Source organism: Rhodamnia argentea, chromosome 2, assembly GCF_020921035.1.
Source record: "Rhodamnia argentea isolate NSW1041297 chromosome 2, ASM2092103v1, whole genome shotgun sequence".
Taxonomy (NCBI): Eukaryota; Viridiplantae; Streptophyta; class Magnoliopsida; order Myrtales; family Myrtaceae; genus Rhodamnia; species Rhodamnia argentea.
In genome coordinates this window covers 24429787-24445854 of record NC_063151.1, presented here as the reverse complement: position 1 = coordinate 24445854, position 16068 = coordinate 24429787, and the positions used below count along the sequence as shown (strand labels likewise).

Below are 16068 nucleotides of genomic sequence, written 5' to 3'. Positions count from 1 at the left end.
TTCATGCAAGTTTATCATGGAAGCGGACGCGGCATATGCCAAGCCAGTATGGAAGTTCATCTTCCTGATATGTCTAGTTGCATTCCAGTCTGCAAATCAGTGCTCTACTTTCCCAAAAAAATTACACAAGATTTCAATGGCAAATTCTGTAATCTTGCGCCGAGTAGTCGAAAACTAGTGCCTCTTATTCAAACAGCTCGATTTCCCGGAGACTGAAGCAAGCAATTCTTCCGGAAAAAGCTGTGGGAATTGATATGATCTTTGCTGCAATTAAGATGAGCGCGATTTCCCATGTTACGGGCTCAGGAAAAGTTCATGCAAAGCCGAGTGATGCAGAACGAATGTAAATATGAAAAACTATAGATGCCAAAGATACAAATCCTATTCACTGTGTCTGCATAACTCAGCAAGGGTTCTGCAGTACTCTCATGTCTGGTAATGTTGTTTGGTTCCTAGATGCAATGCAACATACCGAGCACGAGTATCTCTCACTGCCCTCACTTTCGCCGCGATCGTCTCGAGCTCTTTCGCTAATTTTTCTTCCTCAGCATGCGCATCGTGGATTCTTCTATCGAGCTTTTGGAGGACTGCATCATTTTGCGAGATCCCCCCTGATATTTGCATCATTATCAGACTCTGCCATTATGGCTCGTAAGACCTGAAAACAAAATCCATCGAATGAGCATCTCAGTTGCAGAAGATCATTCATTCTGTAAAGAAGCCGATCAATGAGAGCAACGGATCTATTACCTCCCAGACAGTGCAGTTGACATGAGCAATGAAGTTGCGCTCGGTGCAGTGATAAGCAGGATGCTTCGGGTTCCCCACCTGCTTGGCGCTCGCACGCATCGCAGTAGTACTCGTTGAAGTCAGTCCTCGACCTAAGTCTTGGCAAAGGTGAGGGAGTGGAAGTGGCACTTGGACTTGATCTTCTCTGGAAAGGCGAAAGGGGCGCACCGGAAGTGGAAGCAGCGAGCGCAGGCCGGAACCATGCACTGAACAACGTCCATGACGCAATCGAAGTCATTGCTCAATTCGCGCCAGTAATGTACCAGCTGATCGGTCTCCACTAAGAAAAACAAGTGGTCTCGCTTTGGCCTCCAATGACAGATTCCTCAAACTTGTGTTTCTGAAAACATTAGCTTTAAGCCAAGGATTTTGCAACCCCAATGAAAAGACCACTTTGTTTCCTGCACAGTTAATCAACACCCATTTCTTCAACTATGACCTTACCTTTGGCAGGTCATTGTCCTTTTGATTTCAAGGCACAAAGATTGATGTACAAGCATACTCCAAGGAATTAGCAGATTGGACAAAGACACCTTAACAACCAGAAACTTGTTTCTTTAGCCTGTAACAACCAGCAACTTTACAACCCTCCTTTAAGCAGAAGCCTCAGTGGAGGTAGAGCAAAAAAGGCGAGTCGACCACAGGCTTAATTGACGAGATGTATCTGGCGGGTTTGGTTCTGAAAGAATCCAACTTTGCCGTGATTTTCTCTAATTCCTTGGCTAAGCACGTTTCCTCGTCAGGAAGCCCCTCTTATTCATGTCTATTCTCCTGAGTCCGGCATCATTCGCAAGGCCTTCTCTCAGCTTGGCATCCATCTCATACTCTGCCAGAACCGAAGGCAGTACCTGAAATTCAAGAAAACTCCAATGTAAACATCTCCGAGCCTCGAGGTTGCATCAACACAGGAGTACCTTTCCAAAGAAAGACCTGGGATATCAGAAGTGAATCATTATGTCTCAGAAAAGGAAAGAGGGTCACGCTTGAAGTTACGAAATTTGACGAACTGATAAGAAATTTTGGTATAATTGTCCAAAATCAACCTAACACAGTAGTACTCACATGAAAGCCATTTGCAGCAAGGACATACCTCAGATATGGTACAACTGACATGAGCAATATCAGTTACACTACATACACCTATACATAGGATGTTTCCTATTCCTGTCCGTCTCACACGGCTCGCAGCAGTACTCACCCGAATCATCTTCCAGGAAGGTTTTGGCAGCAGTGAGCAGGTGGAAGTGGCACTTGGACTTGATCATTTCCAGCCATGGGAATGGAGAGCAGTGGAAATGGAAAGACCGGAAGCACGAAGGGATCACGTGCTGAAACAGATGTGTGTCGATGCCAATGTCATTGCACATGTCCCAGTGGTAACTGGGGTTAAGCTCAGTTTCTCTTAGGAAATAGAGATAACCCCTGTCTTCAAATTCCGTCATCAAGTAACGATTTACACAGGAGCGTCGAATAGAATTTGCAGACGTCACAACAGAAGCTGGAGCCAAGGATTGCAAAGTGACAGAAAGTGCAGTTGCGTTGCCTCCATGCAAGCTGAAGGTAGAGAGTTTGTGGAGGGTGATAAGGGTGTTTCAGCTCGATGGGGAGTTCAGAACAAGACTTGTGGAGGTACGAGTCGCAGGATTTGCAGGCGTAGGTGGTGGAGGGTGTGGCTTGAATGGGGTTGGTGCAGCCATAGCAGTTGACTTTCGTCAACCCCTCGGAGGTCACGGAGGATTAGAGGGTGTTTGTGGCTGCAATGTCCTATCTGATTCTGCTCCTCCTCCATCTGTTTTTGGTTGGCGACTTGGGTTTGGCTTCTGATGGATGGGTTCTATAACTCAGACGTGATCAAATGTGCAGATCAGACAGATGTATTGCTGGTTGAAATGAAGCATAGGATCATTCAATTTGACTTTGGTGTAGACACATTCAAGTATACAACTGCGTCAGATCTGTTTGAGTTAAAATAACAAAACTGAGAATTATCCAGATGATGCACCTGACATAGACCTATTCCAAGTTGATCCATAGAGGAAGACTGGAGCAGAAAATGTTCCGACATCTGTGCAGAAGTTGCCAAATCTATTAAAAAACTTTTGCACGATTGCACATCCTCTAATCGATCTTTGTATTCAAGTTTCTAGTTCCTTTTCATGTTAATTTTTTCTAATGTTGCAATTTGATGGAGTGATCAGGTGAATTCATTCAATCAACTACAGCCAAATCCCACATGCATCAGTCGGTTTAAGCAGCAGACTGTACAGGTTAATGGAACGTACGGGTGATGTCTGTATATACTAGTGCCAGCGAATATACGGAATCGAGGTCAAATAAGCCAAAGTAATTCGCCAATTCTGAGCTGGAGGCTCGACTAAACATCCCTGGAGATTTGTCTGCCTACAGGACGACACAGTTAGGTTTCGGTGTTCGAAACATTTGGGTTTGTTGTTCATCCCTTTAGAGAGAACGTGCTGCAAAGTGCAAATTATATTATAGGATGACTACTTAGCCAAGACTGGCTTCACCATCTTCTAATAATTAAAGATAGAATGAAAATATCCAGGCTTTTAGCTTAGCAAGCCTGATATTCTCTACCATTTACACTTGACATATGCATCAATACTGTAAAATTAGAAGATGATCGACATCAAACTATACTTGGAAGCTGTAATCAGCATGTACAACAGCTAATTTTGGAACTCTTTGATATCGTCCAATTATTACGAGCACAGTCGCGGCTTCACGCCACCGGCAGACTGGGAATAAATAGTAGGAAGCATGGAAGCAGAGCAGGATCATATATACTCATGCGTCACTAGCATTATTTTTCCGTCGTCTTGTGAATGGCTTGCTGAGAAACTTGGTGAGAGGAGTCTTGGGGACCGGAATGAGCTTCCCGAGTACTGCAAGGGGCCAGCTGCACAACAAGAATCAAGCGCCATGCACGAACCTTGTGAGAAATTCATCGAGTGATGTATGATTGATAAATCGCAAACTAGACAACCAACGGAGGGTCGCTACAAGTCGAAATTAGGATCCATATCAAATTTATATGAGGCCTTCTACACTCGCGCAGAACGCGTAGCATCCAGTACAAACAACTTCATACACGGATTGAGTATTTACTGGGCCTCTGCACATAGAATCAGGCCCCAGGAGGTACAGTCGAAAACTTTTTCAGAGTACCAAGAAGTTTCAAGCAGCCATTTTCCTTTGCTTAAGCTGCTACAATGTCAAAGGTGCAATAATAAGCCGTTCCAATTACTTATAGTTGGTGATTATATTTTCTTAGGATAATATTTGACAAGCGTCTTATCCTGTGTAGGTTTTGGAGCAGATTCACGCGCCAAAAACACCAACTAAACTCTTTAACACCTAGCAGAGCAAAATTTCATGAAGAGGGGCTATTTCGATTCTACTATGATAAGATGTACCGACTTACAAGCAGAAGACCTCTCCAAGATAACTAATGTCATTACATAATGAAGAAGGTGAAGTACTACATTAACTGTATGGGTACCAGAAGACGGACGAACCTGACAATGCCGATCCCTACAGAAACAAGCCACAGATTCCAGCTGAGCTTTACAGTCTTGGCAAACTTCCCGAGGAACTCGACAATAAGTATCTGGGTCACAAGTAAGAGAGGCAGCGTGAATACGCAAGCACTTATTCGACAATGAAAGCGTGAATATTCCAAAGCACTCACTTGAAGCACAATGGTAACTCCAATGATAGAAATGAAAAGGTGGTTTCTCGTCACTCCACTGAAAACATTCAGTTCGTCGGGCTTTCGAGCATTGAACTCATTGAAGATCTGTCATTTGAACGATAAATTGAACAACGAGGCTCAGCATTGAAGCTTAGATGGATTATGTAGACTGAAGAACGCATAAAAGCTCAAAAGGGAGCATTTATTTTGGAACATTCCGCACTTCAGCATTTCCTTTTATTTTACTTCGAGGATTTGTGACCAGGGGGATGCAAATTCAGTATCTCTACTTACTTGACAAAGGACAAACGCATTGAACACCATCGTATTCTTGACGTTGACGGCATGTTCCATTGGTTCATTGCTCAACTGAAGAACACTTACGCCGCGGTAGTTCAGGACAAGGAGGACGCATACTTGATAAGCAGCCTGCAGAAGAAAGTTGTTGACTTGAATAAGGAACAAACTATGAGACAATCCAACAGGTATCTCAAAAAGAGCAACGAATAGAAAGACCTGTACTAGCAAGTTCCTCCACATGACATTAGTTATTAGAGGTTCCCTGTCAGAGCGAACACAAGATCACAATCAAACACCAAATCATCAGGCGAAGAAAGGGAAGGAGAAGCAAATGTAATGAGACTTGCATTTTATGTACTCTGAAGGAAGTATTTAGAATTATGAGGAATTGCATTTTTGTCGCTCAAACACTCTATACGCTAAGAGAGCAAAACCCGAAATATCTGGGACTAAAGGACCAATGTCCAGTGACCTGTACATCTCTCTCCGAAAGGCTAAGTTTATGCACTTCTCTTCCATTACCATTTCCAATGTCCAGTTACATGCAAACCGAAAATACCATATCTATAGTTGTTTTGCTGCTGCAAAAACGATTAAAAAACTTTCAGCTTGTCATGGTTTCAGAGTGTTTGATTATATTTAGATGCTGCCTTTACCATGATGCTAAAGCATAACAAGACATTGAGTTGCAAACCTTCGGCCAACTGGAGTTCTATCCATTAGGTGGTCCGTGGGCGGCTCTGTTGCCAGTGCGAGTGCTCCAAGAGTATCCATGATAAGGTTGACCCACAGAAGCTGCACCAGAAAGAGAAGTATCTTAGACCTGAAAAATGAACCTTGACCTATGCTTCCGGTCATCTTGTCATCCTCCCAAGGAGAATTAGGGTCGGATAAGTAGGGCTCCCCTTAGAAGTGTCATGGTCATCCAAGCAAGCAAAGATTCACCTACCTGTACTGCAGTCAACGGAACTTCACCCGAAGATATTGCTGCTATAACATTGATTACTAGAGCGGCAACATTTACTGTGAGTTGGAACTGGATAAATTTCTGAATATTTGCATACACAGAACGGCCCCAGCGAACAACCTATACACCATTCAGAAATGTTACCATTTCATACTTGACATCTATACACCATTCAGAAATGTTACCATTTCATACTTGACATCTATACACCATTCAGAAATGTTACCATTTCATACTTGACATGTGCATAGTGACTAATAAACTTCAAAAAGATAGAAACTCAATCAAATACAAGCAACAGGCTGCTCTGTGTTTTTCATACAGCATCCAATGGGGGAGATGGTTGTGCCGTGAGAGAGAGAGAGAGACTGGATACTTCTCTGTTGTTTGAAGCTTGCTCTAGGATTACCAGAAGAAACCATTGAAAACCTTTCTCGTAATATTCTTTTAACGACATGCTTTTTAATAACTGTTTTCTAAGCAAGCACTGGTGCTCTCAGTGTGTTCTCATTATTCGCTCTCTGGTATTTGCAGAAACAAGTGCAATGAAATCAACCATGAACATGCGACTGGAAACAAAATTTCATAACATTTCTGAAACTGCTCTCAAAAACCATAAGGAAGCAGCAAAGATCAGACAACTACTACATCATCGGAGTCTTCTTACTGACCTTAACAACAGAGGCAAAGTTGTCATCTAAAATAATGATGTCAGAGCTTTCCTTTGCAACTTCCGTCCCTTGGATGCCCATAGCAAGACCAATATCTGCCTAAATTATCAAATAGTCAAACAGATGTGAATAGGTAGGAACACGGAAACTTAAAGCATAGTACCACACAACTATAACCATAAAAGCAAGGCTCCGACTACGGAGACTATCTCATTGATTAAGATAACGCTGGTTATGTTTGACATGTATCTTCTACTCTTTTCCCCAATGTTGTCCATCTTAAATATGCCATCTTGCGACTGAAGCAAATAATCTGTGCTTATTTGAGAAGTACCTTTGACATCTTGGACGCCCGGTGAGCATCCTATGTACTTAATATCTTTATCTAACTTCATTCCAAGACATTTAGATGCACCTTATGGTGATTTGCTTAAGGAACGTATATAAGAACAAGGACTTTCTGGCAACGAAACAAGTTCGAGTCGAAAGATAAGGATGTGCATTTTCGTCTGTTGGTTTGATAATATGTCACTCGGAGCAAAAGCATATGCACATCTAAGTTTCACATTGACATACATAAATAAAAATGTAAATATGCACACATTAATCAGTGTCAACCTCATGAAGTGCAGGAGCATCATTGGTTCCATCCCCAGTTACGGCAACAACTTCACCACCTTTGCGTAAGGCTTGCACAAGTAGTAGCTTGTCGCTGGGTGAAGACCTTCCCATCACCTGTAAGCCGTATCATGTTTAGTTTTGTTCATCTATTTTTGGATGTACATGTGAACTTCGATAGTCGACATCATACCGTTATTTTCTTTGCTATCTGCTCTCTTTCCTTTTCAGACAATGCACGGAATACCCTTCCTTCGATAATGTTAGGCTCTGTGGCATCTTCATTTGAACTCAGTATCCCGCATTCCAGAGCTATTGCTTTTGCTGTTTGGATATTATCTCCAGTGACCATTCGCACCTGTCAGACCGAATCACACATAAGAGGTTCCTATTAGTTATTTCATCCTAGGCAGAACCTATACAGACAACCCCACATCAGTCTCCACTCTCATCTGCCTTATTAAATGCTTTTCAAATAGATTGGAAGGTTCCCTTAGATGTTTAAATTCCAAAAATATAACCAAGATTAATTGATACTTTATCTGAGTTCCACTAGTAGCCGATGATGTTCTTCATTTAGACCCTCCGGCTCAAACAAAATCTTTCTAGGTTTCCCTATTCTTCCCCTGATGCCATCTTTTCTGGTATCCGTGAAGTGTTGAATCAGTCGAGATATTACTTACCTTAACCCCAGCTTCTGTGCATATTCTGACAGCGTCTTTGACGCCAGGACGGCAAGGATCCTGCAGATGTATGGATTTGTTAGCTCATAAAAGGTGCTTATAACGAAGTATGAAGTACTCAATTTTTCCTGACCCCAAGGCCGATATAACATTTGTTGCATTACAAAAGCAGAAATAGATAGCATACAAACATTGACCTATACAGTAATGTTAAGTTAGTTTCTCCACTGGTAAATGAAAGATGGGATGAGAAACACTATTACAAAATATAGAATCCAAAACAAAGGTGAATATGTGGGTACTCCAAGTTTCAAACTAAGGTTATAAAATGCTGAAATGGGGAGCTTTGGTAGTGTGATCATTTAATTTATGCCAAATTTCCCACAAAACCAGACCAAAAGCAAATTACAAAGCAAAATTGCTTCTGGCAAGTAATAAGGTAGGTAAGGAGAAATTTCTGTGCAAATATTTACACCTATACGAGTGCACAACTATCTTGTGCTTGACATAAACTTATTCCTACTCCAAAGAAGCAGCTTCGTTTTTTCACCTGAGGAATTTTAAGAACACACATTGCTGCTATTTCGTTTATATGACACTTCCACAACTCCATAAGTAGTGCGAGATGGCTCCATGTCTTTTCAGGGTTTATAGTGGAAATTTTTTTTCCGGAACAGTGTGACATGAAATGAATCAGTCCATGATGAGGTAATTTGAGAACTGATGCGTATACCTTGATGCCAACAACAGCAAGCAAAACAAGATCATCGTCAGGTAGTACCCAATTGTCCAGGCCTTCATCATCGCTGGGAACTTTATCTGAATCAAAAGGTCTGTACGCGATCGCAACACAGCGGAGACTTCTAGCAGCCATGTCATCAATAGCAAGCTTAAAGAAGTCCTATAAGAACGGTCAAAGATGAAGCTGGCATCCAAATTTCCAAGCACTAAGCTACTCTCAGATCTCCTCCAAGGAAATTTCATCAAAGAGAAATTAACATCGTCCCATTATGGAACAAAGCCAAATAATTTTTACTACTCTGAATGATCTCAGAAGATGCCAAGAAGCTGTGGTGAAGAATTGCCAGATTAACCACTAGGAAGTAAATTGCAAGAGTTAACTAGGTTATTGCATGACTGAAGTCACTGAATTAGAGGACCAACTGGGGCATGCATCTTAAATTAGCATTGCATACTCAGAAGTCAAAGCAAATACGGTCGGATAAATTTGATCTAGCACTGTTTGAATTCTTAAAGTTGAATAAACAGCTTTGGCAAAGTTGCATTGCATGAATAACCAACGGATAATGGCCCCGATACATGCGCAGAGAATCCCTTCTATCTCTTATGTATAGTGAAACGAACATGAAAGTTAGGGCCTTCACGGAAAGAAAAAACAAGGACTATTACATAGTCAAGCAAAATGATGCAGATAGTCTGCTTAAATTACTTAAGTTTACGCATTCTCTTTTCGCATATTGGTGGATAGGTGACCATGCTATTTTTACGGCAGCTCTAACTGAGTAATAATGAAAAAAGCTTGCGTGAGTAGTTCTCTAGGCTTCATTTCCTACTTTTCTGTCATGAACAAAAGATATTTCTGCTACCACAAAAGAATAGCTCCAACCTTTTCTTCATCGATTGATCGCAAGTGACCATCTGAGTCAAAAAACTTCGTGCACGAGGCCAAGACAATTTCTGCTGCACCCTTCCAATGTACATGAACATCAGAACTGGTCTGTGACCAAAAAAAAAAAAGGAAGAATGGACCGTCAGTATGTAGGGTAAGGAGTTCCCAGCATATTATTTGTGGAGTAACAGACACAGAAATTTATAGAAAGAAATAGCTACCGTTTGTACAGCAACTCCTCCTCGCTTTTTCTCTGAGTTGAATGGAAAAACATGGAGTTCCTCTGACACTGCTCTTACAGCATCAAACTTCATCCCCAGCTGCCAGAGAGACAAAGATGTTCTGAAGAAGTTCCAAATTCATCTATCTGAGATTTCTTGTCGGATTATTACCAAAACCAGTACCTTAACAGCCCATGAAAGAATAGCCTTCTCAGTAGGAGATCCAGTAACTTCAACATCACCACCATCCTACAAGTGAAGAGCCACGCAAAATGTTTGTCCATTGGATTAAATTTACACTCAATGAACCGAGAACCAGTAAGCACCTTTCATGAAGAGTGGTAATGGAATAGGTTCTTTTGGACTTATGGAATTTTCTCCTAACCATGGAGTTTATAAACAGGAAAGAACTCACCGAATAACACCTTTCTAAATGCAATTTTACTGTGAAATACATTCCTTCCCCCTTAACCTAGTCGATGATACACATCACCAAGCACGTAAACTGAATAGAAATAAGCATGGAGGATCTATCATCATTTTGATTTCTCAAAGTTAGAAGGAGGTTGGAGGAGTGGAGTACCTTTGGCACATAGACGTTGCCCTGGGTATTATGTGCAATGCCCTCAATAAGCAGAGAAGAAATCAGGTGATGCAATTGGGAGGCATCATCTGGTGAATCCATCTTCTTTTTCCCAACATAAGCTTCAACCACAGTCATCTGTAATTTCGATATTATCAACCAAAAAAACTGATACTGCAGCTAAAACATTCCAACGAATTGTCCCAGAAGTCGGCGAAAAAGAAAATAAATTGAAAAATGCTACCAGGGATTTGAGGCTAATAACCTGATTCAACGTCAATGTTCCAGTCTTATCACTGCAAATTGTTGTGGCAGAACCCATAGTTTCACAGGCTGAAAGCCTCCGAACCTGCGGTTGTGTTGCTAAAAGGGTATTATAAAATATGGGTCGTTACTACATTTCAGAACTAGAGGAAAGAAGCTAACAATACTTGCCAAGGCTTTATCCGCCATCATTTTCCGCATCGAGTAAGCAAGGCTGTGCCACAATTGGGGGGAAAAAGAAAAATGAGAGACAGATTGAATGTGTGATTATCATACTGTTACAGCAATACGAAGTAGTGGTTCTTACGTCAATGTAACAGCCAGAGGAAGCCCTTCAGGCACTGCAACAACCACGATGGTGACCTAAATACACTCCTTAGTCAGTTAACTGCCTGGTTTGAAGAGATTAGACAGCAAAGAGGAGCTTAACTTACTGCAATCGTCACAATTTTAACGACCCCATCCAAGATATCATCGACTTTGGTCTGGCCCTTCACAAACTGAACTGTTCCATCAGAATTTGTTGTATGTCCAGTAAAGTACCTACAAAAAAATGGACAGAATGAGGATATAAGATTGCTCAAACCTGAATGGCAGTGCACGAGTAATCGCCAAAGGGAAAAACTTGCCTGGCCAAGAGGACAGTGAGCACAGCAGCAGCTACAGCCAGACCGACAATGCCTATGAATGTGGCCACCCCGTTCAAGCGCACCTGTTCAGGAATATTCAAGAAAAAGATGAGGATGCTGTGACGACTCCCAGAAAAGCAAAATCAGGATACTTGGCGTTCAACCTGCAAAGGAGTCTCTTCACCAGTGTCGTCTACTATACTTGCCATCAGCAATCCCCACTCCGTGTTGATTCCAACACCAGTCACCTGAAGGTAAGCAATGATTGCAAGAAGTTGGAACTCAAAATATGTAGGAACTTTTCTCACAGGAGAAGAGAGAAAGGAGGTTAAAGTGTTCGAGTAATCATGTCATTGCCCACCCTACTCATGTGGAGTAATATAAATCAACATGTTCACTATCCTGTTTTCAAGCAACTAAGCAAATGGACTTGGATATGGAAAGGACAAGAACTGTATCTCGCTGTCCGCTGGAAATACCATACACATAAGTTTTTATGTCAGAGAAGAAAGGCACAGCCACTATAGGCACTGGTCTGGCTATTGTACATTCTTTTTACCTTTAAAATTTGTTGTCTTACTTACTTGACATTGTAAATGAAGTTAACCCTTTTTGGGCAGTTGCAGTACACAACACAAAAGAGCAAGTACCTTACCAAAAAAAAAAAACAAAAGAGCAAGCTATCATATTACCAGCATAGTGCCAACACCGTCAGCGACTTTGCAACCAGACATCAGGAAAGGTGATTTTTGATCCTTGTGAACCTGCATGAATGTCATGATTTGAGAAAAACAAAAAACATGGATCACAAATTCAAGTAAATCGACCAAAGTATCAGAAAACACACAATCTTGCTTTCTCCTGTCATGCTAGATTCATCAATTGCAAGAGAGTGTCCACTGATTAATACTCCATCAGCAGGAACCTGTTATTGGTAGCAGTAGAACTATTAGGTTGCACTGTCATCACCTGTCAAATTCTCAAATAACAAGCCCTATTAACCTGGCTCACCTGATCACCTATTCTGAGTGGTATGACATCGCCCACAACAATATCAAATATCGAAACTTGTACCATCCTTCCATCTCTCATCACCTGCAGAGATCTCATCCTCAGTGATTCGTTTGGAAGAAACTAACTAGCAACATACTACAATTACGAACCATTTAAGCATCATACCCCAATTTGGATGTTCTGTTTTTCCTCATTCAAATTTTGAAACTGCAGAGACTGGCGGTAATCACTGATGGCTGATTAAAAGTAATCAGAAGGTCATGAAGATGGTAGAGGAATGACATTTAGCTTCATCATGAAAAGTTAAAGGCTTGTGATCAGATAATATACCTGTTACCATTATGACAAGAAGAACAGCCAAAGCTATGCTTCCCCCATCATACCATCCTTCTTTTATCCCCTGCAGAAATGTGAAAGGATTGGAACTGCTCAGAATATGATGAGGCAGGAAACTTCATTGAGAGAACTGATCAAGGAAGAACCAAATTAAGAGTAGAGAGAAACTCAAACAGCTTTTAACCTCCCATCAAACATGTTAGCAAGCAAGAAAGAGATCATTTCAACTTGAGCTTAGTTGTATTAATTATCTATTAGTGGGACGTCCATCTGAAGACTAAAGCTCCTTTAGATAAATATTTTGGCTGTTGGCCAAAATCATCAAAGTATTAGGAAACTAAGCCAAAGCTCACCTCGGTCTTTATTCCCAGGGCCAGTGATACCGCTGCAGCTATAATCAATATTATGAGGGTCAAGTCCTGCCATGCCTCCCAAAGGAATGTCTACAAGGGACGGTCAGCTCAGTCTGATACTATCGTTATGACAAGATCTTTCCGGAAATTGCCTGATTTTAGAAACTCAAGACAAACAGAAATAGTAGTACCAGAAAAGTCCGTCCTTTTTTCCTAGGATATGTGTTGGATCCAAAGGCATTCCTCCTGTTTGATAAACTAGCATCATCACCAGCAATTCCTTTCTCCAAATTGGTATTCAGCAAATCCGATAGGCCTTTAACCTGAGGTATGAAGCATGACAGTCTGAGAGCATGATATCAAATGACAAAATTACTCATACCATAGAAACAAACAGAAAAAAGGTATCAACGATGAACTTGCCCCGCCAAATTGCTGAAGACTGGTCGTATTATGTTCCCTATTCATGGAAGATAGCTGCTCTAGATCAACAGCATAATCGCCAGTCAAACTCGGAGGAGCCACTCTTTTACCTAACACTGATTAAGTCGGGAGACATAAGGACAAACACACTATATATAACAGAATGCAAAGCAACATATATGTGTAAATGGATCAGAGCCCTTCACTTGGTCAAAGTGGCGATGCCATCAATTTGTTCTTTGGATGATGCATATTTGTTGTCTAGCAGTTTTTAGTGGATAATAGGAGACTAGTGTGCAATTTCAACAAGCTCATGCATAGGAATTTTATTTTTCAATGTATCAAAACCAACATATCACTTACCAATCTGCTGCTCTCCTGCCAATCTGAAAAGCAAAGCTGCCTAGTAAAATTAATAAGAAGATTAGAGAGAAAAAAATCTCATAATTGCTTTACTACGAACATGCTTAAGGAAGAAAATTACTCGTATCACTTGCGCATGGGCCCGGATCATGCGCAGCCTTTGAATTTTATCCTCATGCTTTTTTAAGTCCAAAGTATAACGGAATCGCCGAGTCGCATTGAGGACTAGGGCTGCTTGCTGTGAAAGTAGAAAACACCCTTAAGCTCACACAAAGCGTGGCTAGACTTCATCAAATCTTGACAGTAATAAAAGCATATACTCGAACCGGAAACACTGGACAGGACGCTGCAACAAACAGAGCGGCAATCTTTTCCCAAGGGAAATCATCGAGGTCAGAAAAGCACAAACCAGACATGGAGGACATCAAATGAAGAGACAAACATCGGAAACAAATTTATCAAGTTCTATACGTACTTACAATATAATGCAGTTCGTTTATTGGTGAGTTTCAGATTCTCTCTTTCATGCCAGCTTTATTTTATGATAGTGGTTTTACTCGCACGATGATGCTATTTAGTTACTTTGTCAATTCTTGACTTTTCCCTCTATGTCAACTTCATTTTAGCAAATTTCAAGGAATATATATGAAGGTATATAGAGTGCATATGGAACTTATGATTTCAATGGGGAAGCACCTCCTGCTAATTAAGACGCTGAATGCCTTTTTCCAGTAACATCAACTACTATTTCATTGCTTCATATGCCTCAATACTTCCTTTTGCCTTTTCCCGGTCCCCGTATTCGAATACATAAGATGCGCCATTTAGTGATTCAGCCTCCAAGACATGGCCTTGCGTTGTGCAACACGCCAAGCCGGATCTTGGTGCGTATACTTCATAGCGAACGCATTCATTAGCGACTTCTGGAGCAGACTCAGATGCAGATACTCGTACCCGAGGCCTATGTAAGCGGATGCTTTCGATGATACAGAACCGACACACGAGGTGTCCTCGCGCGGTTCCATTCGCATTATGGACAAAAAGTACAGCTTTATATAAGTTGTAGAAAACGAAACGGCATAGGGGAGGAAAAGAAAAACCGGGGGGAGATTAAGGGGATCGATGAATGTGGTAATACCCTCCATCTCCTGAGAGTCTCGAGAGACGCGTTCTTCGTGTCCGAAACATCGAAAGGGTCCGACTGGTCCACATTGTCCTCCTCCTCCTCTTCCCCGGGCAACTTCACACCGGCTTCCACGTCGTCATTTTTGCGTCCCGACATCAAGAAAAGAAAAAAGCGACGATGGTACAGAATAGAACCACAACAAAAAGGAGGAAGGGATGAGCAAGACCAATTTATATTATGCACGCCGATGACATCCACTCGCCGTCGTCGGTTCGCCCTGCTGGAGATGGCACGACGGTTATGAGAAACAGTCTGTTCGAGCTAAGCTCTCTCCGTGCCACCTCGCAACGGCAATAACTACCCGCAAAAGGGAAAACAAGAACAAGAAGAAGAAACAGAACAACGGAGCAAGTGTAGGTGTGTCGGTTGGAAGCTAATAATAGTGAGTGCGAGAATGGAGGGGAAAGCCGTTAGTGTCTGATGGTGTCCCCGAGAATGTGGGAGACTTTTCAGTTTCTCCTTCCAGCAAAAAAAAAAAAAAAAAATGGATGTTTGTGTAGACACAAAGAGGGGTTTTTACATAAAAGGAGGAACTTTTCATCTGCCGCGCGTTCTGTCTGCCACTCCGTGACGTCCGGCATGAAACAGCTAAGATTGTCTTAACGTGAGTGACGGACAGTTCAGGATTTGCAGTCGCAGGTTGGGAGGAAAACGACGGAGAGAAGACAGGATAAAAAAACGAATATGCTTGTGGAAATGATCAAACGGAAGAAGGTTCCCAAGGATTGCGGACATGATAAAAAAATCAGAAGGTTCTCAGAAGTTTCGCGCGGGAAAAAATAATTGAATGAGTGAACAAGCACACGCTAGGGAGGGAGTTTTGTTTTGGTCCACCCGACACGATGATTCATTGGTTAAGTGGGCATCGAGGTCGGTTTCCATTCCCATCGGGGCATTATAAGGAGGGCCCCCCTTCTTGTCGACGGAGAAAATATTACGTACAGACGTGGGAAATCCGACGTTTAATGCGTGACAAGTGGCGCAAAAGGATCCCATCACAAAAAAGAAAAAGAAAAAGGAAAGTTCTCTCCTCTCTCTCTCTCCACTGTCTCTCTCTCGCGTTGCATCTCGATCGGAAAATCAAGAAGACGTCGGCTACATGGCTACAGAGCTCGAGCTCCACAACCATGGCGGCTCCGACTTTTGCGGCCGGGTCGCCGACTGACGAGCTCATGCCACCATGGGCGAGGAGCTCGAGCGCACAGCTCGTGGTCGCCATGGCCACGGAGCTCGAGCTCTAGAGATGCACGGCCATGGCGGCCGTGAGCCATGGGCTCGAGCTTCGCCGCCAGAGACCCAGAAGACGTCGGCCACCGTCGCAGA

General features: G+C 42.1%; 2 protein-coding genes across 4 annotated transcripts; one reads left to right on the top strand and one right to left on the bottom strand.

Annotated features, from left to right (window-relative positions):
• The first annotated feature begins 1873 nt into the window (after window positions 1-1873).
• Window positions 1874-3417, top strand: LOC115752739. Its single transcript, XM_030691069.2, has 2 exons — window positions 1874-2165; window positions 2251-3417. Exons 1-2 carry the CDS (start codon window positions 1941-1943, stop codon window positions 2611-2613), a joined length of 588 nt encoding a protein of 195 aa, XP_030546929.1. The 5' UTR covers window positions 1874-1940; the 3' UTR covers window positions 2614-3417.
• LOC115752738 (calcium-transporting ATPase 9, plasma membrane-type) lies at window positions 3249-15267 on the bottom strand. Of its 3 annotated transcripts, XM_030691066.2 has the most exons (33): window positions 14698-15263; window positions 13681-13797; window positions 13560-13599; window positions 13197-13312; window positions 12965-13096; window positions 12774-12863; window positions 12415-12484; window positions 12250-12320; window positions 12082-12165; window positions 11918-11995; window positions 11763-11834; window positions 11235-11318; window positions 11071-11153; window positions 10876-10984; window positions 10749-10804; window positions 10613-10655; window positions 10443-10526; window positions 10178-10315; window positions 9778-9843; window positions 9595-9693; window positions 9371-9481; window positions 8477-8644; window positions 7744-7803; window positions 7254-7418; window positions 7061-7177; window positions 6443-6541; window positions 5754-5891; window positions 5499-5599; window positions 5021-5066; window positions 4799-4933; window positions 4502-4609; window positions 4329-4420; window positions 3249-3709 (listed from the first exon to the last, which is right to left on the bottom strand). In XM_030691066.2, the coding sequence occupies exons 1-33, from the start codon at window positions 14839-14841 to the stop codon at window positions 3598-3600; spliced, it is 3228 nt and encodes a 1075-aa protein (XP_030546926.1). In that variant the 5' UTR covers window positions 14842-15263; the 3' UTR covers window positions 3249-3597. The 3 variants fall into 3 exon arrangements, 2 of the variants coding, with proteins under 2 accessions (XP_030546926.1, XP_030546928.1); XM_030691068.2 differs by lacking the exon at window positions 14698-15263 and having other exon boundaries at window positions 13560-13582; XR_007197543.1 differs by lacking the exons at window positions 3249-3709; window positions 4329-4420; window positions 4502-4609 and having other exon boundaries at window positions 4838-4933; window positions 5499-5601; window positions 5709-5891; window positions 14698-15267.
• Between the last annotated feature and the right edge of the window lie 801 nt (window positions 15268-16068).

Bases quoted from the DNA above. Each gene is read 5' to 3' on its own strand.
- LOC115752739 (XM_030691069.2), top strand. From the start codon at position 1,941: ATGTTTCCTATTCCTGTCCGTCTCACACGGCTCGCAGCAGTACTCACC. The intron at 2,166-2,250 runs GTAACTGGGGTT...CGATTTACACAG, and splicing joins TCATTGCACATGTCCCAGTG to GAGCGTCGAATAGAATTTGC.
- LOC115752738 (XM_030691066.2), bottom strand. From the start codon at position 14,841: ATGTCGGGACGCAAAAATGACGACGTGGAAGCCGGTGTGAAGTTGCCC. The intron at 5,892-6,442 runs GTCAGTAAGAAG...AATGGTGTATAG, and splicing joins ACTTTGCCTCTGTTGTTAAG to GTTGTTCGCTGGGGCCGTTC. The intron at 5,067-5,498 runs GTTTGCAACTCA...TCGCTCTGACAG, and splicing joins AGAACTCCAGTTGGCCGAAG to GGAACCTCTAATAACTAATG.